General features: G+C 36.0%; 1 protein-coding gene across 1 annotated transcript in view; it reads left to right on the forward strand.

The window, feature by feature from the left end:
• Positions 1-23050, forward strand: part of LY75 (lymphocyte antigen 75) — a 47347-nt gene extending 24297 nt beyond the window's left edge. The window contains exons 18-35 of the mRNA XM_040561660.1: positions 252-427; positions 1442-1506; positions 2791-2867; positions 3923-4059; positions 5002-5107; positions 6320-6480; positions 7199-7328; positions 9833-10065; positions 11890-12058; positions 13221-13382; positions 14314-14436; positions 14858-15052; positions 15438-15658; positions 16624-16798; positions 17317-17484; positions 18700-18822; positions 19289-19456; positions 20257-23050. Of these exons, the coding sequence (XP_040417594.1) occupies positions 252-427; positions 1442-1506; positions 2791-2867; positions 3923-4059; positions 5002-5107; positions 6320-6480; positions 7199-7328; positions 9833-10065; positions 11890-12058; positions 13221-13382; positions 14314-14436; positions 14858-15052; positions 15438-15658; positions 16624-16798; positions 17317-17484; positions 18700-18822; positions 19289-19456; positions 20257-20441 (2774 nt within the window). The 3' untranslated portion in view covers positions 20442-23050. The remainder of the gene's footprint in view (positions 1-251; positions 428-1441; positions 1507-2790; positions 2868-3922; positions 4060-5001; positions 5108-6319; positions 6481-7198; positions 7329-9832; positions 10066-11889; positions 12059-13220; positions 13383-14313; positions 14437-14857; positions 15053-15437; positions 15659-16623; positions 16799-17316; positions 17485-18699; positions 18823-19288; positions 19457-20256) is intronic.
• Positions 23051-24382: the final 1332 nt, after the last annotated feature.

Here is a 24382-nt window from a genome sequence, read left to right on the forward strand (position 1 = left end):
AACAACTATATATATATATATATATATATATATATATATATCTTTTATTAGTTTTGTAATATTACTACTGTAATATCTTTTTGGTGACAGCAAAGGTCACAACTGATAGGATTTGATTCTGAGAGAGATCCAAATGCAAGAATGAGTGTTGTTTTTTTTCCGGTGTCAAATTGAAATTTCTCATTACATTCAGAAAAAGAAAGAGTTTTTCAGAATTGATTTCTTATGCGTGTGATACTTCTTCTGTGTAGATGAAATTGGAATTCATGGAGCCCCACTTGTTGTTGATGGTGCGGAGCTATGGTTTGTACCAGATAAAAACCTGAGCTTCCAAGAAGCTATTTCCTACTGTCAAAAAAATGATAGCGATCTAGCCTCTGTGGAGTCTTACCCAAAACTCAGGACAATACTATCTCAAATAGAAAAGGTAAGGAAGTTTATCTAACAGATACTTTTCACTACAGGGAAATATCATTGCCTGTTTTTCCAATATTAGAAAATGTTAGTCCTTAATTTCTGTCTTTATCCCATTGGCCTTAATAGTTTTTAATTGTTTTTAAAACCAAAATATGAGTTGAAAGAGAATACAACATCAGTCTTGTAAAAGAATGTTTAAATGTAAAAATAGCTTCAACAATTGGAAAAAAAAATTCCAAATGGATAGAAAATGCCTTAACAGGACCATCATGTAAGCTCCACGTTTTCTGCAAATACTTGACTAACAATTGCCCCGGCTATTAATTTTATGCATGGGGTAGCATGCAATTTTTACCTAAGGAGAGAATTAAATTAAAAATGCATGATAGCCTGATAGCTTTTACTGTGGAAGGGGTTTGTGGTGTTCATAACATGAGTGCGGTCTTCTAAGGAATCTTACAAAAATGTGAAATTAGCAGTTTGCAAAGTCTCTTAATGAAATTTTTCCTGAGAAGGAGAAATTATCTGGAAGGACAAATGACAAAGTAGGAGAAATTGAGAATCTAACCTGCAAAATCTCTAGCCTTTTTACAAACTATTAATTGCTGAGCTGTCTGCTGGAGGAACGAGATTATTCTGAGGAAGGTCCTTAGATATTCTGTGGAACCACATCAGCTTTGGACAACTTTCAGCAATGTTCTGGTTGTCTGGTAGTGTTGCTGCTATGAATTTTGCAGGAATAATGCATGTAGCATGCACTTATGAAACTGATGCAAGATTTCTTATAGCTTTATCCAACAGAGTGGAAAGTGTCTTTTCTTATATTAGATGCAGGGGTCTGTTTATCTGGCATACGCGTCTTGAACTGTATCTTTTCCTGTTCTTGAATAATTGTAAATCTGCACTATTTAAAAAAAAATCATTTTAAATCAAACTAATTTTGTCATTGGTTTATTAATGATGGAGTCTGGAGATCTGTCTCTATGGATTGTAAAATACCATTTTGTTCTTTTTTTTCCCACAGTTATCAAACAGTGAACAAAAGTGGTGGCTGAAGTTTATTGATTATGGCTACAGCTATCATTCACCGTATGTAGAATAATTCATTATTGTAAACTTTTTTCATGCCATTTTTAGGCATATAGTTAAGTAGAACAGTTTCTAAAGAAAAATATTTTATCCCCAAATTTGTAAAAGGTCACTTCTTCTGTATCATCCTGAAGAAGTAAGATAAATTTGCACTAAGCTAGGAAACACTACAGCGCTGTTCAGTGAACACTGTTCTCCACATCTGCTTACATGTACCTACCTGCACCTACTCTTGCAATGCTAAGCATAGACAACAGAGTACCTAGGGCAGAGAGAGTAAGAGAACTATGTGGTGCTCAAAGCAAGTCATAGTTAGCACAGTACGTGTATATATACTTAAAAAGTAAGTATATTTCAAAATATTGTTGAAATATTCTAATGAGTTGCCAATGCCTGAGTTCTGTTCCCGTTACAAAGCATCAACAATTTATACATAACTGTATGTGTATGTGTGTAAATTAATAGTACAGACTTGGATGAAAAGGAACAACTTAATTCTTAATCCAATTCTTCTAAGTCTCTCCAGTCCTATAGATTTCAGGTTGTTGGGCTTTGACATCTTAGTCTTGTCATGTGAATCATTAATGTACAGGGCCCTAATAGCTAATGAATTCAATTGATCTTTAAAATAATTTTATTGGATTTTAGGCCCAGTTTTTTCTTGTTAATAATTGGGGAACTGAAAAAGAGATTCTGAAAAAAAAAACACTCTATGTTGGTTTTGAGGATAGGTGAGAATATCTGAGAACAGGAAATGTGAAATCAGTTTGACATCTTTCTCCCAGTTAGGTAATGTGAAAGACTTGGATAGCCACTACTGTACTCCTGTAGAGCTGGAATGCTTCACAGCAAACCTTGCATTCTGCTGTCTGTGTCTTCAGCAAAGGATCATGAGCTTCTTATAAGCAAAACTCTTAATTTGCCAAAATACTGTAGTGATATACTACTTCAAAAATATTTTAGAAAGGATAAACGTGGGCTGTTGACGATTATCCTCGCTTGTCTTCACAGTGTGCTAGCAATTGCAGCATGTGATGAATAATCTACCCTTGTAGTGCACATCTCCTTAACACAGTTGATTTGGGCATGGTATATAACTTTTGAACGTACCACATGTTTGTTCCTAGTCTAGTTTCTCCCCCTCTGTCCTTTCCAGTGTTGTAGGGTATCTTCTAGAAACAATTACCAGCCCAAATTTTTGTATGTACTGGCTCTGTTGATATCAGAGTTTCCACCTGAAGATCACACTGGATTGGAGATTGACTCTGAAATGTTTGTATCCAGTTTACAGTTATTTCCACGCTTCCATGATCGATTCCTGAGGGATTGCTGGTATGTTTCTAGAAAGAACTGGTACAGAGGTATGGTTGTTTTCATTTTTTCCCCCCTCTCTGTCATTATTATGTTTAAAAAAACAAGTGTTCTGCCAAAACTCTGATACTTGAATGCACACTGATACTGAGTTAGAAGTGAATGGCTTCTTGATGATTATCTGATTCAATTTCGAATAATTTGTTTCTCTATAGTAGAAGCCATTATAATATTTCTTGATGTCCAGAGGCAAGCCTGAATTCATATGACTTTTTTTTTTATGATTGATTGTCACTCCTTCTGTGACACAAATTAATTTACGTGAAATCTGTTTCGCTGGTCTTTTTTGTGTGTATGCAACATATTCTGAGTTCTGGAAATTAAGAGTGGTGTTAGAGTAGTTTGACTTAACACCTGCAACTGAATATGCAGCTGGAGATGTAAATTTTATTAAGTAGTGGAGTCATACTGGAAAAGGTACACAAAGTAACGTAAATGCTATCTGGTGGTACTTGAGGCTTCTTCTTTTTCTTTTTTCAACATTGCTTTACATTGGGAAAATTTTGTAACCTCTAGAGACTAAATATGTCTATTATCATTTCCACTTTATAGCACATTTCCCCCATTATTCTGTTGTACGCTGCTCACCTGTTTTCATCCCTATTAGCCAAAAATTCAACTTTACTAGGAAGACAGTCCAGTTAATACTGGAATCATGTAAAACAGTACAGGGCAGACTCAGAATTTCTTTTGGCTTTAGTGGACTTTAGGTTACACACCCTCTATGCTAGAAAATGTCCTCATTCAAAATCTTTTAATTTCATCTTTTGTCTGTTGAAGTTACTTCTACTTATGTTAAGTGTCGCTACTGGAAGTAAAAGATCAGGATCTGTATCTTTAGGAATGATATATTATTCTCTGATATAAATCATTTACATTTGTCTCTTGCTCTCCTGTTACATTTAAAGCTTTATGTTGGACCATACTTCCCTATAGTTGCACTGAAAAGGACTTTGCTTCACGTTTCATCATGTCAAAATATGTGTGGCAATTAGAGCATGACAGAAATTATCATAACTGTTTTTTAAAACTTACATTTTTGCAGACTACCCAGTTAACTGTAACATGAAACTGCCCTTCATTTGTGAGAAAAATAATGCCTCCTTACTGGAGAAACATGATCCCAGTTACCGCCCAGTCACAGGAGGTTGCCTTAAGGATTGGCTTCGGTTTCGGAATAAGGTACAGAAAAAACACAGATCAATTATCAGTACCTATTCTTCATTGTCTAGTAAGCTGGAGTGCCCTGCTGAAAGAGGCAAGGAAGTATCCAGTGTGTTCTGGAATGAACTGGGAGGTGGCTTTTGAAAACTACATGCAGTGATTAAAATCATCTCCTCTACTTCTCTGTCCTTTTTTGATGGCTTTCAAATTTCAAAGCAGTAATCTTCAGGACTTTCATTTTCCCCTCACCATACACTTAGGTCCAAGAACTTTGTTTTTATTATCTAATCTCATTTGAAGAAAAAGAAGTATTAGAAAGGGAAGGATGAGATTTCTGCTTCCCAAGTCACCTTAAGGATTTGACTTGCTTAGGAATTAGAGGAAATTTTTAAGAATGAACCAACAGAAATCAAAAGCCATACTATAGTGAATTTCAGTACTATGTTTCAAGGTAGTCATTTGAAATCTTAGACCGATTCCTCTTATGTGACCTGTTGCTGTTCCCTGTACATAAGAAGGAGTGTGCATCAAATCTGCACATTGTATTGTGCCAAGACTTGCAAATTTACTTCAAGTCATTGCAGAATATAGCTTTTGAGTTCCTATGTAGTTTCTTGCAAAAGATAATGTGTTACAGTAAAAGGTTCTTGGCCCATTCCAGTCTGACTTTAGTTAACACATATGAATTCATTCTTAAAACAGTACATGATCCTGATAGAGCTGATTAAAAGTTATTGAATTCTAATCCTCTGCTGTGAATGAGGAGCTACTCAGGGAGATTATTAATCATTTTTGTATTTATCTATTCTACTAGCTAGTAATGGTTCCCATGCTTTTTGAGAAAAATAATTACATTTTATTACAGGAAATGAAGTGAGATTTTAAGGCTGATTTAGAAACATTTTCTTATGAGTTTCTTCTTAGGTATGAAAAAAATCTTTTCTTATGTTTATTTTGCAGTGTTTTCTAAAGATGAAATCTGAATATTTAACATTTAATGCAGCTAATGAAAAGTGTATAACTTTTGGAGGTTCACTTCCATCTATCTCAAATCAAGCTGAGCAAGGTATGGTGAACTGGGGGCACTTCTAGTGTGCAGCTTCTCTTCCAAACTCAATATAGTTCTGCCTAAGAACTAGAGCATAAAATCACTTGCTTATCTACAGGCGTACCAGGAGCATTCTAAAAATCCAAGACTGGTTAAAAATGTGTTGTCTATTGTTGTTTGTGCTGCTAGAAACATGGAAATTCAGTCAGTAATAAATAAATAAATAAAGATCAAGGAGAGAAGGGTCACTGCTGAATGAAGATTTTCCATCTTTTGCTTTGCCTGTTAAAAACAACTGAGACTGTAGACTTTGTACTGTGAAGACCGCAGTTTTTATTTGTCCCCTGCCATTCCTCCCCCAAGTAGTGAAGTCCACATACACGGAAAAAAAGGTGCGATCTTAAAGGAGCTTGCCTCTTTCTGTGGGCTGGTCCCATTGGTGTTAGGAGAGTGGCTAGTTCTGACATGTAAATCTTCCATGGATTTGTATAGCTTAGAAAATAGGCTGAGGCTCGCATGTGGCCAGTAGTTAAGACATGTCGGCAGTAGCTAATTACATAGCTTCAGTTTGTCTTCCTGATCTAGATAAGCTGAGTGAATGCCTTTGTTGCCTGGGGGGTTCACTGAAGGCCATTGTTTCATTCCAGAATGCTTGGTAAGAGGGCTCTGGTTTAAGATTTCCTTGGCTGGATTTTTTTTTCCATCTAATCCTCTCTTCCTTTGTTCAGTCTTACTTCCTCTGATGATGGGGTGGGCAAACTCTGCTAGAATCTAAGAAATGGTTCTGCCCTATGAGGTATGTCAGTAGGAGAAAAAGATGGGAGCTATGACTTCCTTCATCACTTTGGAGAGGGAAGGAGAACTCTTGCGTTCTCTCTGCAGGGAGACAATAGAAGATCATGCAGACTCGTGGAAAAGCAGCTTCTGAAATTTGTGCAAGCGCAAGGGTACAAAGCACTGAAGGCAAAAACAAGTTAAATATACTCCTTGCTCCTCAGCTGAAAATTTGGAGGACAAATACCAACAGACTGCTCTGTTCAGATAAAAGATAACACTTTCTGGGTTGATTATGAAAGAAGGCAATGATGAGCATTAGGGAATCTTAAAGGACTAGGAAAATGAAGCTGATAAAAATGGGGGTTGCATTATCTTATTTATGCAAAGTGTTTTTTCAGGTGTTTGCTGTTGTCTGAACCACAATGTGTACGTGTTTACTGTTTTGTCCAACAGATTTTATAACATCCTTGCTTCCTGAAATGCCAAAAGATATTTGGATTGGCTTGCAGTTTTTGTTCAGCACAAGAGAAAACAAATGGATAGATGGGAGTAAACTGTTGTATAGTAATTTTCACCCACTCCTGACAGGAAGACTAAGGAAAATTCCTCTGGATGTAAGTTCGGATTTTTGACTATTAAACTTCTCTTGACTATTGAAAAATGAAAGTTGGAATACCGATTGTATCAAAAGAAAAAAGGAAAGAAAAGATTAAAAAAAAACCCAAAAACAACAAAAAGCAGACCAGATCCCTCAAGTGGTGATTTTAATTGGCAGACAAGGTGACTGACAGTAATGGAATTCTGTTTATTTGGACCTTTATTTGTATGATGTCTTCTGAACTGATATATGAAACACTGAAAGGTGAAGGAAAAAAAAAAAACACAAAAAACCCAACTATTTAATGACTCTTCTGTAATTGCTATCTGCAATTAAAAGACTACATAAAAAACAGTCATCAAAAAGATGCCATCAGTAATTATTAGTTCAGTTATACTTAGCATCTGTAAACCATCATACATCGGTATTTAGCATGCTGCTCTACCAAGGCGAAGCATAATAAATATAATGGAATCACACCCACGAACAAGATTTATTTTGTGTTAATTTTTTTCATTTAATGTTCTTCCCCCATATTTAGCTTATGAATTCTTTTTGAGTCTAAGCACCTGGTAGTGTTTGTAAAATAGGCAAGCTGTATTGCACCACTCCTTTGAAACTTCTTAAACAAGTTCAGACAGATCAAGTTCTCCTAGTCTTATGTTCTTTCACTTTCTCTACACAAGTATGTTTATACCTTCTTTTTGTCTGATAAGTGTGTCTATGATTTTCAGCTTTTCGATGAAGAATTTAACAATCAATGTGGTGTAATCCTCAATGATCCCAAGTCTCAGTATGTTGGAACATGGAATTTCACTGCTTGCGCTGACAGGCATTTCTTGGGTATATGCCAGCGGCCTACAGGTAAGTCTGAAGAGTCAAAATAATTTAAATAAATTAGAGCCAGAGTTTGCTGTTGAGTATGCCAGTAGACCTCTTAATACATGTAAATTATTGCACTAGAAGAGCAAGATTCTTGTAGACACTGAGCAGGTACATTTTGGAAAAGCATAGTGTGAAAGGGCAATGATGTGGCACAAATTTTATCAGCTATACAGAATTTTCCCTTTTGTTTCTCATAGACCACTTCAGAATGTATCTGTTTTCCTGAGAGATTCTGACTGCATGGTTTTACTGGAACCATGCTTTGGCATACAGGAGCTTTAACATTCTGGGGATATAGATGTCACGTACATCAAGGGCTAGAACAAGTGACTCCCTCTTCCCCCTTGGAACTGTGGAAGATGGAAGTCCTGGGGAGGAATCTCACAATATTTTCACCATACTTAAACATCTCCTGTGCTTTTAGCACTACCAGAATATGAGGTATCATGTGCTCTTGAAGCTGAAATTGGTCTCCCCAGAGCAAACCTTGAGGGCATACATGAAGAGTGATAATTTGCAGTGATGTGGCTTTCCCTAGCTTCATAGATTTATTGGCATGAGTAGGGTTTCTTAATCTGAACTAAAAATAATACTCCGATACAGCCATGTAGGTTGCTCGGCACAAATTACTGGAACTAGATCAAATAAATATACCTACTCTTGCATTTAATTACTCCTATGGGCTAATATTCAGCATACCCACTTTTGAGTATGTACTTCTATGTAATTAATCCTCTTAAGTAACTAACTTGCTATCTTCTTAGAAAAAAAAAAGCTGTGTAAAATAAACACACAAAAAAATATTCACCTTCTTTTTCGTCTTTTTCAAATAGGCAAAGCAAGCTTATCCCCCTTATTTAACATAAAAATATTCTTTATTCCAGTGCCAAATATTTTGGAAATTCCAAGTGTCAAAATTTGAAGTTTAGCTGGGAGAGATGTAGTCATTAAAAAAAAAATTAAATTAGATTTTTATTAATAGAAAGTTGATCTGCGTAGATCGGTGTATTATCAGTCTGGGTTAACTGAAATAGTAAGCATTTCCTCCTAGCCAGAACTGCAGAAGATGTAATGAGAAAGGGTTTGGGACTGTCAGAGTATGTGTCCCGGTCATTGGTGATATGGGTCTTAAGGTGATTTGTGTGGAAAGGGACCTCGGAAGGTTGCAGGGATAGCTATGAGACCTGTCCCAGTTGCCTTGAGCTTTATCCTAGGGAAAAAGACAACTCAGATTCCTAAGAAATCTTGATATGATTGTGATTTGCACAACTTCTTGAGACATTCATCGTCAGCCATTTGTTCTTTTCTTTCTCAGAAATGAACAGTTTCCTTACTAACTTGTTTCCAGTTTGGTACCCCTTGATATGTGGTGACTCTTCTGGTCCAATGGTTCTTTTTTACTAGCTGTATATTAAGTGAAAGCACTTGGCAGCAGACATAAGCAACTTCATTCAAACAGTCCATTTCAGCCTGGTCGCTTTTATGGTCTACTGAAAGTTGGAAATATAGTGCATAAATACCAGTTGTATATTATTTTTCTCTGTTCCTGTGTTATGAAAAATGGCTCTGTCAGCCTACCAATTAGCCATTTTTACATTATTATTTATAGTGTTTTTTTCCTCTCTCAGTGAGCCCTTTTATGCTTCCATGTCAAGTTTCTTCTGCCTTTTTTGGGGAAAAATGTATTTATTTATTATGTATAAATTCTGGGGAGTTACTAGCTTTGCATGCTTTAATTTACCACCCATGGGAATGTTTGCATATTTTATTAACTGCAATTGCAACGCATCACTGAGCTATCTGCCTTCAGAATGATGCTGATAACTGTGGTAAGACTCAGTGCTAAGAACATAAACAGTAAATTACACCCCTCCCTATTCAACGTGGATTTTCTATAATTAATTAAGTGCATGTGGAAACAAAATCAATTCCCAATATACGTGTGGATGGCAGTAAGGAACTCTGGGGCTGTGCTGTACACTGTGAGATCTGTATAGACAAGTTTTATGGCCCATTGGATTTGCATAAGCGTAAATCCACAGGCTCCACAGAGATAAATGAATCAAGTATAGCAGTTGCTATCTTGCAGCAGAGAGCAGTCATTTTCTCCCACTGCTGTATCTAATTGAAGCTATGGAGTATGTTTTTTCTTCAATAAATGAAATTTTTAACAGTATTTAGCAGTTAAATAAAAATAGCAGGCACAAAAAATGTGTGAAACCAAGTTAAGAGAGAGAGATAAAAATAGAGTGGCTGAAAATAGCCCTTCCTGCATTTTTTGCTTTTATATATTCTCTGTCTGAAGTGTAAAAGATATTTGTTCCTAACTAAAATCATTAGCATAATCTACTTCCTAAGAAAGTATTTCTGATATTTTTTTCCAGGGGAATACAAACAGGTTTTTTTCTGTTTATTACAGAGAAATTGGGAGTTTAGGACGTATTCCATTGTTTAACCATCTAATAACTGGATTTCTTATTTAGGCATAGGAGCTGCTGATAATCAGACAGAGCAAGTCCTTAATGAAAGGTTCAGCTATCAAAATGTTCAATACGAAGTAATTCTGAAGAATTTGTCCTGGGATGATGCAATGGCTGCATGCATAAATCGCAAGATGCAGCTGGTTAGCATCACAGATCAGTTCCAGCAGGCTTTTCTCGCTGTTCAGGCTGCCCTTCATAATCACCCCCTGTGGATTGGGCTCTTCAGCAGAGATGTAAGTTTTATTTTCCATTCAGACTGTAGCTTAAAGTAATCTTTAGAGTTGTACGAAATAGAAACTGGGATTAAAAAATGCAGTAACACATTAATTTCCTGGGGTAATTTTTCATTTAGTGATAATCATCCGGAGGGTCTCAAGATTAATGTTCTAAATCTTTCTGCTCTCTGAGTTACATAGTCAGTTGTTGGACTCCACTGAATGGATTGATGAAGAGGAGACAATTGTTTTTAAAGATTATAGGAAGAAGGGACATATTGTAGGGTAGCATCAACACAGGTCACTGTGTTACCTTTTGTCTCTTTTGTTAATGAACGAATAATTGGCTTTTAGTATCATCAGCACTGTTTACAGTACCACTGTAAAAAGTTAATTCAAATCTGTTTTAAAAGGGAGAAACTAGAAGTGACAAATGAAAACCAGAATGAATAACTGAATACTTCTGGAGATACATTTGTGAAGTTTAACTTAAACTCTGCTGTTCTTCATGTTATTTGTACTTCTGTTTTGAATTTGAGGGAGACATCCCTGAGATGCATTAGTGTTTTTTTTTTTTTTCTCTTCTTTGGCTGTGTTTATTTGTTTGTTTGTTTTTAAATTCTCTGAAAAAGTCAATGCAGGAGGTACTGCTTTACTGTTTTGCCTTTATTAGCCAGAGGACCTCCTGGTGATCTTCAGTGTATATTGAAAGCACTCTTAGATGTTAATGAACAGGTCTGGGCTTGCTTGCAGGGTTTATCTTTTTCCTGAACATGAGTCTTGATAATTGCAAGAAAACAGTTAAAACTGGTTTGAAAAAAGGCTTACCTGCAAAGGTTGGTGCTCACTTGGCATCTACGGTGTTACGATCTTCCTATGTCAGTAATTGGCTACTGAGTATTCAAGGCAAAGCAAGCAGGAAACAAAATAGAAATTTCATTGTATACTTTATGGAGAGTATTTTTTAAAAGGAAATAGGCATTTAATCTTAATGAAGATGAAGAGACCAGAACAACCTTTTTTCCCTCCTCTTTTGAATCTTAATCTGTATGTGAAGATCAAATGATTCATTTTGCTGCATACAGCTCAGACATACACTAGCTTTTCAATATTGGAACGCTTGGTTGTTCGGGCACAATTAAAAAGTCACATGAAAGGAAATTCTAATGAAATTGATCAACAAAACTTGTTATTCCAGTGCTGGAATCCTACACACAAAAGAAAGATACAAAATACGTTAAATTACAATGAGTCAAGGAGATTTCCTGAGGAAAACTTTAAAATGTAAGATTCTTAAAGGGTACCATGGTTGTTGCATGTGGACTTTTTCTTATTCCTCCTGCATTCTCCAGGGCAGAAACACATCTTATTTATTAAATTAGTTAAATACTTGATAGATTACTTTCAACTCTCTGTGGAGAAACTCTGTTTTCAGATATTATCAGTTTTCCAAGACCAGATAATTAGACCTGCCATTGATTTACAAGTGCAAATGATGTAATGTGGACATCTCGTTGCCTGGCCTTCCTCCATAAGCATAAAAGTTAAACATCAACATTTGATAATTTGTCATCCACTTCAGCTGTTTCATATTCTTGCAACTGCAAAACTTAAAATAACAAAGCTTGTAATATTGTGAACAGATCAAAATGAAACAGTAGCGGGACATTTAACAGTTCACACCAGAGAGAGAGAGAGAGACACTGTGAATGCCATCTGTTTAGCACTTTCTGGCCAATGTAAATGTGTTATCTTGTTTTCTGTACCTTATATATGCACATTATATACATATATATATTTATTTACTATGTAAGCTGATCCATTTTATTTGCACAATGCTAGGGTGGAAAACACTACGGCTGGTTGGATGGGAAACACGTTAGTTTTAGTCGCTGGTCTGAAGATGATGAAGAAACAAGTGAAGAATGTGTGTTTTTGGATACTGATGGCTTCTGGAAAACTTCTGACTGTTCCTCTGAAAACCGAGGTGTTATTTGCTACTCATCAGAAAGTATGTATGCGAGCAAAATACTTCAAAAAGCTGCATTTTGTTTTATGGTGAAGCATATTTGAAAATTTCAGCTTGTAACTTCAAAATTAATTTTTTTTTTAAATTACATTCCCTCAGACTAGCTTGTTTAAAATAGGGTAGTGTGCACCTGTTGATCTTAATCCACAGGCTACATAGAAACGAACTCAGCGTGAGTGCTTTGGGGTAGACCATACCCTTTATACTGTCAACTGATTCTACCTTTGTACTGTTACTTTAATACCACTGCATACTAATCTCTCCCACTTGCATGCGGAAGATGACTGAGCTACCTCTGTACTATAAACATCTAATATTGAGACCTCTTCAGTCATTCAAGTCTAAAAAGGGTAAGAGATACCTGACTATATGGAGGAGAAAGACAGCAGGTAGACACTGAATTGAAAGGTGCAAATTAAAGTCATCTTCAGTTCACGTAAACTGTTCTAAATATACATCTATTATAGCAGGATAGCTTTTGAGGGGGAGGCATATGAAGCATGACTCCTTTCTCAAAGAGAAAAACATCTCAGATTATCACAGATTTCTTCCCTAGGAGAACATTATTATTATTAATAATAATAATACTAATAATAATAACAACAATATTTTGGTGAGAAGACAGTTGAACCATTGTTGTACACACTGAGTCACAGTAAAGTATATACTTGAGATTATGACATCTTTAATTAAGTGGTGCTTCCACTCTAATCAACTACAAGAAGAGTTCTTCTCACTTACCAAGTATTAAACAAAGTCATAGAACTAGGATGTATTGCCAGCTATGGAACAGCTTGTTATGGTGATCTACCTTCATACAAAAGGCAGTAAGAGCTTTTAGTTACTCGTTCATGCTTAGCATTTTTATGTAGCGATTGTATTCTTAAACCTATATAACCTAACAGTTGTGCAACCTGTAAGGGTTTGTATTCTTTTATAATGCTTACTGCTTATTTAGTTACTTAAAAACAAAACAACAACAAAAAACCCAAACCTCACTGTCATGAAGAAATTGAAAACAGTAACACATCAACCATCCAGAGGGGCAACACTTTTATTTGTCTTGATTGTTTTAATATGCTACCTGAAAATGTACTGTGGTGTGTAAAATTGTTTTAATAATGTCATGTCTTTCCCTATTCAGAGAAGAATGAAAAAGAACAAGTTACACAAGTTAAGTGCCCACATAAGATTAAAAATACACCCTGGATATCATTTAGAAACAATTGTTACACTTTTATGATAACAAAAAATAGATGGCAAGAACTGAAGTCTCAAGAAGCTCATCATTTATGCAAGAAAATGAGTAAGTACTTCTTTATATTACAGGTATCTAAGGACATACCAGCTTGAGGGAGATTAGTTTTAGATCTGAGTCACCGTCTTAAAAAGACAGCAAAGTGAGGGTTTAGGAAGGCTGTGCATTTGGATATGTGTATTAGTGTTGCACTGCCTGATGCTGTTTGTGCTCATGCTACTCTGATTAAAAGTGCAAGGCCACGTGTTTGAGAGGGAGATAACTAGGAACTACTGAATTCTGAGATCTCTGAAAAATGGAAAACACATTAATTTTTTTTATTTAAAATATGCAAATTTTAAATGGTTTGGGTAATTGTTATCCCCTTGGCAACATTTTGTCTTTACAGTCACAAGTACTTTTTTTTTCTCCCTTGTTCTGTGGAACAGTGAAGTGAACAAAGTAAACAGGCAAAGAATAGTCCAATTCAGAAAAGCACGTGGGCTTTTCCTGTTCATCCTGAACAAAGCGTACACTTAGGAACAGCTTCCCTCTTATATTAAGTAATTCTTTTAGCATTTCAAAGACATGCGTCTTTCCATAAACTGATTTTTCATTAATTGATTTCAATTCAGTCTTTTTCTTAATCTGCCTACTAGATAAAAAGTATTAAGAACATTGTGAAAGATTGCTGATAGCTTTGTGTTCTATACACCCGATTTTTAGTAAAAATAATAAAGGGAGGAATAATAAAGGGAAAATAAAACTTTACAGATGGTAGAACCCATAAAATCTCTGGAGCTGAGTCTTAGCCACAAAACCAGGGGAAGCACTGTTGATAACATATTTGAGAATTGTTTTCCCACTATTCATTTGGTTCTTTTGTCTTGTTATTATGCGCTTTTAACCTATCTGTAGTAGTTAATAATAGTAGTGAAAAATACTTTGTTGTAACTGAAAGGTGAATCTGTAAGAAAGTAATTAAAAAAATTTTCAACAGACCCAGAAGCATTTGTTCTGAGCGTTCGAGATGAAGAAGAGAATAACTTTGTTACTGAACAGCTTCATTCATTCAGTGGTCTGGCTATGTGGGTCTGGCTGGGTGTAATTTATGATGACAGTGGTAAGTTGTCTTTTCTTTTTTTGTAATAACTAGATTGAAGATGGTTTGCAGCATTAGGTACATGTTTCTTGCATGTTTCAGTATATAGCCAAAGTCAAACCAAATACAAACATATAATAATGATTTATATTTGTATTTATCTTCTAGAAGAAAATAGTTACGGACATGGTTTCTGTTTGAGTGATAATTAGATCCAGTATGTTCTGTTTCATCTAGATTTGATTTCCCTGGAAAGCAGGACGTAAAAGGGCCTGGATGAGTAATACTAACGTATTTAGCATTGTACACAGAACTAATTTAGAGTAACTTAGAGCATCACTGATTTTTTTCCAAAGTGAATACCTGTTAATGTCATTAAAAGCTAAATGGTATTTGTATGCATAATGACAACATTTTGATAAATATGCAATATTTTCCACAGATAAAGTTCTGAAGTGGTATGATGAAACTCATCTGGCTTACAATAACTGGAGGCTGGGAAGACCTACCATAAAGAAGAACAATTTTTTTGCTGGTGTAAATCTTGACGGTTTCTGGGATATTTATAATTATTCTCAAAGTTGGCATGCTCATCACTATAATGTGTATAGTATTCTTGCCTGTAAAATTGAAAGGGGTAAGTTGTAAAGAAGATTCACGTATAATTTATGGAGTGTTGGATGAGGCTCATATTTAAGTTCTGGTCCTGCAGCACCTTCTGTACAAGGCTTTGGTTTTGCTCCCATTGAAACACGTGGCACAACTCTCACGGGCTCCTGTTGGTATAGGGTCAGTCTGTGCATAACTACTGCAATATTCTGAGCAGACCGAATGTGTTTGCTGTACTCCGTCATTGGCTGTTTGTGACGTTCAAAATAGCAAAAGATATTTTACATATTAAGTGGCTTGTACTGAAAAAAATTAACTTGTCTTGCAGTGTTACAGATTAATTTTAATACTTTCTGTATGTTCCTAGTAATATTAATGAAGTGTACAGTTTGTCTTGTTTTTCTTTGAAATAGGACCCCAGCAGCACAAACCTCGACTGCCTGAGTCTATTCCACATGGAAACAGAACATACAGGATCCTTCAGAAAAAAATAACGTGGTATGAGGCACTGAGAGAATGCAAACAAAACAGGAGTGATCTAGCAAGTGTACACAGTGAATCACAACAGTTATTTCTGGAAGATATTGTCAAGCAGGATGGGTATCCTCTGTGGCTTGGGTTGTCAATTCATGATGTAAGTATGTACTGTTGGTAACCTCAGTAAGAGTTTGTAAATAATATTCTGTACATGACATCAAATATTTTCCCATATTTTTCTTCCAGATCCTTAGCAGCTCCATTTCCATGTAACATATGTTAAAGCATATCAAATTTCAGTATATGTAGAGACACTGCTACTATTTTTTCTGATCTTTGAAACTTTAAAATAATACAATCAGACAAGGCTATATGGAGCATGTTTAGTGCAGGTCAGGACTGGTTCTTCAAGGCCATTCAGGAATTAGCTCTCTAGCAAGTTATGCATCCCTTCTTCCAGAAGGCCAAGCTACAGATCATATTCCTTTGCTGTCTGCTTGTCCTGGGAGCAAAAGCACATGGTCCCACCCCTGTTTCCCACAGTACTCCCCAAATCTGCCTCCAGAACTGGTAGTGGTAGTTGGTTGGCGGGATAGTCCTCTGCAGAGAGAGCAGAAGTGTGTTTTCCATGCTTACCTTTCCTATCTGTGCCCCTCCTTTGATTGTGAATGGGGCCCCCACTTCTCACAACCATCTCTTCAGTGTCGAGTTTCCATCGCTGTATCTGCAGTTTGAGCTGACAGTGCTGAGCCTGGCCTGTGTTATGCACTGCAGCCCTCCCAGCGGCTCAGCAGTTTGCAACACGTCTAGTAATCTCCACAGAAAGGAAGACAGACTGCTTAAATGGAACAGCAGGATTACATTAAGTAAAAGGTTCCCCGTAGAGTATTACAAGGCACACTGCAAGTTTAAGCTTAGAAAGGCGCTGTGGTTTCTCAGTTCGCACAAACAGGTAGAATTCCTATGTAAGAATTGCTTGGATTGAGAAAATGAGGTACCTGAATTTTAATTTATCACTCATCAAGTGATAACTATTGCTACATGACTTATTAATGACTGACAAGATTTAAACCACAACCATGTACTGCAGCTTAAAAATTGTAGTTTTCTTTCTTTAATTAGGGAAGCAAAGCTAATTTTGAATGGTCAGATGGAACTGACTTTGACTACTATCCATGGGAATTAGAAAACGCAAATACTACTGAGAATTGTGTTCTGTTGGATACTAAAGGGTCTTGGAACCGTACAAAATGTACAAATGTTGCTGAAGGTGCCATTTGCTATAGCCCTCCAAACAGTAAGTGTTACTTTTCAACATTTTATGTAGTTGTCTTCTGTATTCTATATTTACATGATTTATTTAGAACTAGAAACAAAGGCTGAAAGACCACGTTTTTTTTTTTGTTTGTTTTTTTTAAGAGTCTAGTGGGGATGATAGAATGCTTTTTAATAAATGTTGGAGACTCATCCTCTCTGTTCTAGAGGTGAAAATCTAAAACAATCCTTGTCTTCTCTTGGTCACCTCCGACATATACGTAAGCGTTGATCTTTTTCTTAATCAAATCTATATCAAACATAAACCAAACTTCAAAACACCCTAAAAGGCAAGGGAAAAAAAAAGGTTCCCAAGTCTTTGGGACTTGTCTTATGTCCATTTTAAAATAATTCTACTAGACATGAAGAAGGAATATATACTAATTGAATAATGGATGTTGGTAGGAGAAGTAGTCCTTGTTAATACTTCCATGTTACTACAACAAAGAAACTGCACAAACTCCTGCAGCAGAAATAACATTGATATCTTTATCTTTCCAGAGAGACAATTACAGCAAAAGCAAGTGAGCCAAGCCCCAGGATGCCCGCAAATTAGTGGAACACTACAGTGGATACAGTATAAGGATCACTGTTACGCATTTGACATGGCGTTCTACAATTTTTCAGTATATAATGTGGAAGATGCTAAGAAAGTCTGCCAGAAACTGAGTATGTTTAGACTCTTATCACATTACAATCTGTAATTAGTCTATTATACCAAAAGAATTAAAAACAAGAATGAAAGCCATACACTGGCTATGCTTCAGCTTTTCAGCTAATCTTTTATTTAGGAAAACTAATAGGTAGCTTTACCTTTGAACATCCGATTAAGGTCCTTGACAGAACTCTGCAGTAGGCTGACAATTTGGTTGGCACGTGGATATCTGCAAAAGGAAATGCAGATATTCATTCATAAAGGATTCAGACACTTAAGGTTTACAACTTGGAAGAAAACATTTTATACAAATAACTTTTTTAGAAATAAAGTTAGTGCTTTTAATAGTGCTTTCTTACACATTATATGCTTTCATTAGTTGCCTGCCAATAGTCCAAAGATTATAATAATATATAGATATTATACATTTATAGATATTACTAAAAACCACACTTGTTCTGTCAAGTTAAAGGAGTCTCTCTCCTATTTCATAAGCTATGTGCGGATTGTATCACAAAAGATAATGTTAAGCAGCCTCATGTACAGAATCTTTGATCACCTTAGTTTAGAAGGTAGTGACTGTCATATTTTTTGTAATCATATGATATAAACTTACTATGTAGGAGGAAGAAGAAAAGGTGCAAATAGACCCAGTTCTGGATTCACCTTTCTATTCAGCCTGCCCTGGTGGCTGAAAGATAAAGTTATCGCTCTCTAAATTAAACTTCTGGCTTATATTTGCATATAGTGGTAAAGAATGGGTACACTGAGTCTTGATGCCAGCGTATCCTTTCCTTCCTCTTACTCCTTAATTTAACACTGTATATAAAAAAATGAGGTACAATTGATTTAGAAAAGAACTTGATTCAGCAAAATGCTGAGCCTTTTACAAAAGGGATTATCACTTGAACAAGACCAGAAATTCTGAATCAGTGACATACCTTTTGATATCTTCCATTTAAGTAGTCCACAGCTGCAGTAAGTTTACTCCATTTTATTTCGTATGACCTGCTTGAATAACCAGTCATCTGAAACTATCTAGTATAACATTACACTGTATTTTAGGGTGTGGAGGGTTTGTCTTTCTTTTGCAGGTTACTTCAACTAATCATAGAAGCCCGTATCATCAATTTTTTTCTTGTTGTAATTGTTCCCACAGAAAGCTTAATGTATGAGCACAATGGAAATTTCTGAAGTTACAATTCTGACCATTCTCCTCTTCCCCTTAGATCCTTCAGCAACACTTCTGACCATAGGAGATGCTGAAGAAAATGCATTTGTGCGCACACACATAAAGGAGAATGATCTCATCACCAAGAAAGTATGGCTTGGACTGACTCAGAACTCTAAGGGTAAGAAGCAGCAACCATGTATGAACACGAGTGTTTCATGTGGTAAATAAAAATGTATAAATCCTCAAATAAGAATACAGTTTTGTAGTAGTGGTTGCCTACAATAACTCCTGTCTGAGGCTGGCATCCCTCACTTAGCAGGGCACAGCCCTTTGGACTTCATTATGTGTTAAGTCTCTTCCTGTTGCTCACCTGAGATAATCAGGAATCAGCAAAGTTCATTTTCTCCAACACTCTCATTGATGCTTGATGGTGCTGTCACTTCCATCCAAACGCATCAGGTCTGGAGAAGAGGTGTGGCTAAAAGTGATGTGGTCATATTTATTGCTTTAAATATACAGAATAGATGTTCTCAGCTCTGATTCTTTTAGCAGTGTAAAGTAATAGTTCGATAGCTCGTGAGCTACATTCATTGTAGTACTAGAGAATATTTTGGTGACCTAACTAAGCAAATTTTTCTCAACAGATCAGTCCCTGTACTGGCTCGATGGCTCATCAGTTAATTACGCCAACTGGGAAAACAAAAGCACAGAACTCAATGAAAAATGCAGTGTTATCCTGTCCACAACTGGCACATGGTCCAAAGTTGACTGCAGTCGTAGTCAAAGCAGAGTGGTTTGCAAAGCTCCTTTAGGTATGGAAAAATTGATTTTTAGCAGAGACTTAACACTGTAGTGACTATATTCAGGATTTTCTTTTTGTGGTGGGGAAAGTCTCTTAAAGTAAAAAATAAAAAATAGTGCAATCCTCAAAAGAACCTATCAAGTAGCTCTGCCTTAAGCAGGAGCCTTCAGTGACTGTTCTGCCATAAAATTACATTCAGCTAAGACAGTATACTGATGAGAAACAAAGGACAAATTCTTTAGAAATTTACTTCTCCCAGCTCCCACTGTCCGCTTATAATAGGGTAAGGGAGAGAATTGAAATCCACACTTAAAAGACAGCATAGAGTAGTTGCTGTGTTTTTAGTTCTTACCGGAGGGTGTCTTTCACGGGTGAGTCCATACAGGTAGGTACAGAAAGACTTCTGCTTGTCAGAGAAGCTGAGTAAACAGGTACTCAGATTGTTTTCAGTCTGGAGGAAGCTTCTGAAAATGGTCGCACAGCTCTAGAAAAAAAAAAAAAAAAACAAACTCAGGCCTCATGTTAATTCCTCATATTCTGCTCTGTCCAGAAAAGGAAGCAGTCAGTTGAGCATTAAGCAGATTAATCAAAATAAACAATTAAATACTGATTCATATGAGAATCTAACTTCCAGTTGATAAGGTGAAGTCTATTAATATGTTGAAACAGTTTGCCTTTACTCCAGCTAAATGACTCCTACATAAATGCATACAGTATTAGTGTATAGCTACCTAAGCACCAACCCCATGAAAGCAATATTCTTATCAAAACTCTTTAAATAACAACAATTTTTGTTTTGTTCTGTTACAGGTTCTAATCATACTGGGGTGGCTGTAGCATTTGCCCTGTTAATTATCCTAGTCTTCGCTGTCGGATTAGTGTGGTTTCTCTATAAAAAGAAACGTCTTCACTGGAGTGCCTTCTCTTCAGTACGTTACCAAAGAGGGATGAATGATGATGAAACTGATGATGTGTTCACAAAAGATAGCTATTGAGAACCTGTTCCTTCTAGGCAATTTAGCATGAACTTCACTGTGTGAAGCCACAAGGAATGAACTACTTGACGTTTTGTTACTTCTTTTTGAAAAAGTAATAAGGCTATTAATGGGGGCTAAATTCCATTCTTTTATAAAAGCGTGCAATTTTTTTTCAAGCCCATTTACATTTGGCCTCAGTTGTTTAAGGTACAAGGTTTCTGGAGTTCTGTAATATATTTTAATTTAGAGTATTATTTTCCTTCTCTTTACTGGAAAACGTTTTTAATGAAATAATTTGTGCCAATAGTACTTATGCAACATCACCGTATTGAATATATGTAAAATTGCTACATGAATTCTGTCACTTTTGTACAATTTTCACTCAATAACTTCAGGCCAAATGATGTAACATTTTGATAGCTAGCACTGGATTTACCCTGTAGCAGCTAGCACAAAGACTATAAATAGGAGACAAGCCATTTTGGTGTAGCAACTTTTCTAGAAAGCTATTACAAATTTTGATACAGTAGGGGAGAAAGGAGTTATAAGACAACTAAGCATTCTTTCCCATCCAACTAGACTTTAAATTTTCTTGTTGTAGTGGAGGAAGATCATACTGTTACTTTTTCCCCTCAAAGTCATGAAAAAAAAACATGTTATAATGGTGAGATAAGAATCTCAGAATGCACATTTTGAGCAAAGAATTATAGGGAATACCCTGCACTAAAGCCATGCTATCTAGGAGTAAACTAAATAAATGTAGAATATTTTAAGTCTGAGACTGGCAAGCTGACAAATAACTAATCTTATCCCCCAAAGGTAGCAGGACTAGCAAAACTACCCACTAAGGGCTAACTGCAAGCACAAGCACAACTCAAGACATACTAAAAGCCTTAGCCTTCTAAAAGCAAAGGCATGAATGTTGTGTTTTATCCTGTGACATAACTGTTAAGTAAATTATTCAGTTTCTTTTCACAACTCCTTTCACAAAGTTTTAAAAGCACAAATAGCAGAAATGTTTACAGTGAAAATCCGTCTCTAGAGCTAAGCATTAATTAAGACAAACATTAAGAAAACTGCACCTAGAGTAGTATTTAGAGGAAGATTTATCACACTCTAGCTTGTCTTCAAACTACTCTGAAATTAGACCCGAGTGATTTTCCTGTGGATAAAACAGGGAAAAGACCTCCATTTTATGATCTGTTGCACTGTGACACCTGAGGACAGGAGTTTGCAGTGATGGTGTTCCATGTTCTGTAACGAGATGCTCCTGACATTGTACCTCCAGTAATGCTCTTGTTTATACTAGGGTTAAATGCTTAACTATATAAGGTGAAATATCTGTTGTCTGTCCAAGAAGTAAGATAAAGATATAAGGAAGGAGTGTGAAAGAATGTATGGTAAATTAAGTTGCGTATGTAAATGCTAAAAATACTTGAGTATTTTACATAAAACTTAAACTTGATTTTTGTATGGAATGTGTCACTGTGGCCTTTTCTATGCACTCCGAAGAAAGTTATAAAGGGAAAAAGGGAAGACAGCATTGTAAATGTTATTCTAATGATTTGACTTTTTCAAAAGTCATTAGACTTCTTAAATGTGCAGTACGAAAGTCAGAACAGACACGATTACTTTTATGAAGGAGTATATGCAAAAGACCAAATCCATTCCCCATCTAATGATGGTGTGATATGGTAAATAGGAATACATTTGGTCTGACATGCTGAAAAAAACGTACTACTGATTTCTCTGAAGCAACATTGCAAGGTCATAACATTCAGCTGCGTTTTTTCCCTGCCGTTTACTTACGTTGACAGCACTTTTCTTTGTTCCTGTTTGCACTATTTTGATAAGCAGGTGTTTATCATCTGTACTGAGAAATAGAGAACTTTCTGTAGATACCACTTTAGAGCCTGTTAAAATAGCAGAGTGAAGGGGCATATAGTAAAGGAAACATTGTTTTAGTTTGCTGATGAAGAAATAAGCACTTTCATTGTTTATTTGGTACTTAGGCACAATTGTGAACGTTTTCTTTCTTCTTTCTTGATGCTAGTTACTACATAATGAAAATAATCCCCACCTCCCTTCTTAAGCCTCCTTGGTTCCAGAAGCGTGAAACATAACAAACCCTGGTGCCTGTCATCTTGGTTTAGCTTATAAGCATAAATGCTTTGCCAAACAATTTCTAAGTTAACAAACTTTAAAAGTGGTGTTTTATTGTCCTTTTCTAACAACAATAATAATTGGGGAAAAAATATTTACAAATTCATGTTTTTAGATTTACTAGTTTTATAGGTGTTTATACTTGGAAATTTTTTAGGTGCGAGTCTGAAATTAAAATTTGAAATTAGTGATAAAATCCTAATTACCCAACAAATGACTATATCCTTTTTATAATAAAACCAAATATTTGTATATTTTATTCTTATGAATGATGTAAATAATTTTGCAAGGCCCCTTTTCTCATGTTTGTTTTATCATACCCAAGTTGTCTAATCACTGGTGATTCTTATTTGAACAAGCACAACTGTCTTAGTGCAGATGAATAACCCACTTTATTTGAAATATATAGGAAAATTATTTAGCAGTATTGTTACTGAAAGAATAAAGTTAAATAAAACACTAAACTGCTTACACTGGTTTTATTTCCATGGAAGCAGTTATCAGAGCTAATGTACAGCTTATTAATCACTGCATAAAAAAGCACATAGCACAGGGGCTGTGATCACAATTAAAACAGATAAGTTTTACACAGATAAGGTTTGCCCAGAAAGGGAACATTCCTCTGTGCCTTTGTTTTTAAATCAAGGTATAGCTCAGTAGATTGAGTAGATGAGACAGCTTAGCTTTCTTTGAAAAGCTTAGCTCTAATGCAGTTTATAAGGGCTCCTAACGTAATTCCTCGTAAAACAGAGGCAAAGTTAAAATACTTCCAGCCTTGTGACATTTGCAATTAAGCATGAGCTGTGTTCATTTTAAGTATCACCTGAAACTCTCAAATCCAGACTCCTAAAATCCATAACACCTGGTCAGAGGGCAGTGTTACTAGCTACAGGTAGTGCCTTGCTGGGAGAAACATCCTATGATACAAGACTATGAACATGGTCATCTGCATCAAAAGAATTAATGTAAAAGCTGAAGACAAAGGACGAGCACGGAAACAGAAACACAAAAACAAAGTACTTTCCCCAGGTCACACAGCAGTGGAAGTGGGAAGACATCTTAAAACTCCTTCATCTTAAAGCACAGACTGTCTGCTGGACTGCAGTAGCTCGACACAAAAACTGTACAGCTTCAGCTAAATGCACAAAGGTTTTTGCACACCTACGACCTGATGTGCGCATCACAGTCCCGTTACAACAGAAGACCTTACTCCTGTGGAAAGATCCACAGCAAATGGAGCAGCACCCTTTGGTTACTCTTCCTGATTTTTGCCCAGTCTCTGAAGCATCTCACCAAATCCTCTGTCATAGAAAGGTTAAACTACATCTGATACTAGACCATCCATCATTTTCATTTTAACACTGTTTCTGTATCAGTAACTTAACTCATACAGATATCAACCACAAGTGCTTATGCACGAACAGTGGGTCTGATGCATTTATTGCATTTTCTATCATTTTTTTTCCTTTTTATTTTTTTAAACCAAACATACCATCTGCTCATTGCTCTGGACATATGTTACACATCCAAACATTTTTGAATGGCGGAAATAAATTGCAAGGCTTGTCAGTGATATATATACACACACATATATATATTTGGTGGTTGCAAATAAAGACCACAGTTACAATTTGTATTGCTCAAAGTCAGAATTACAGTTTGGACACTTTATGCACCTGTTGTTGCTCCATGTATGGAGCACAGTGTAACCCTCACGTTCATAAAAGTTCGTCTAATTCATAGACTCATAGACTGGCTTGGGTTGGAAGGGACCTTAAAGATCATCCAGTTCCAAC

Source organism: Cygnus olor, chromosome 6, assembly GCF_009769625.2.
Source record: "Cygnus olor isolate bCygOlo1 chromosome 6, bCygOlo1.pri.v2, whole genome shotgun sequence".
Lineage (NCBI taxonomy): Eukaryota > Metazoa > Chordata > Aves > Anseriformes > Anatidae > Cygnus > Cygnus olor.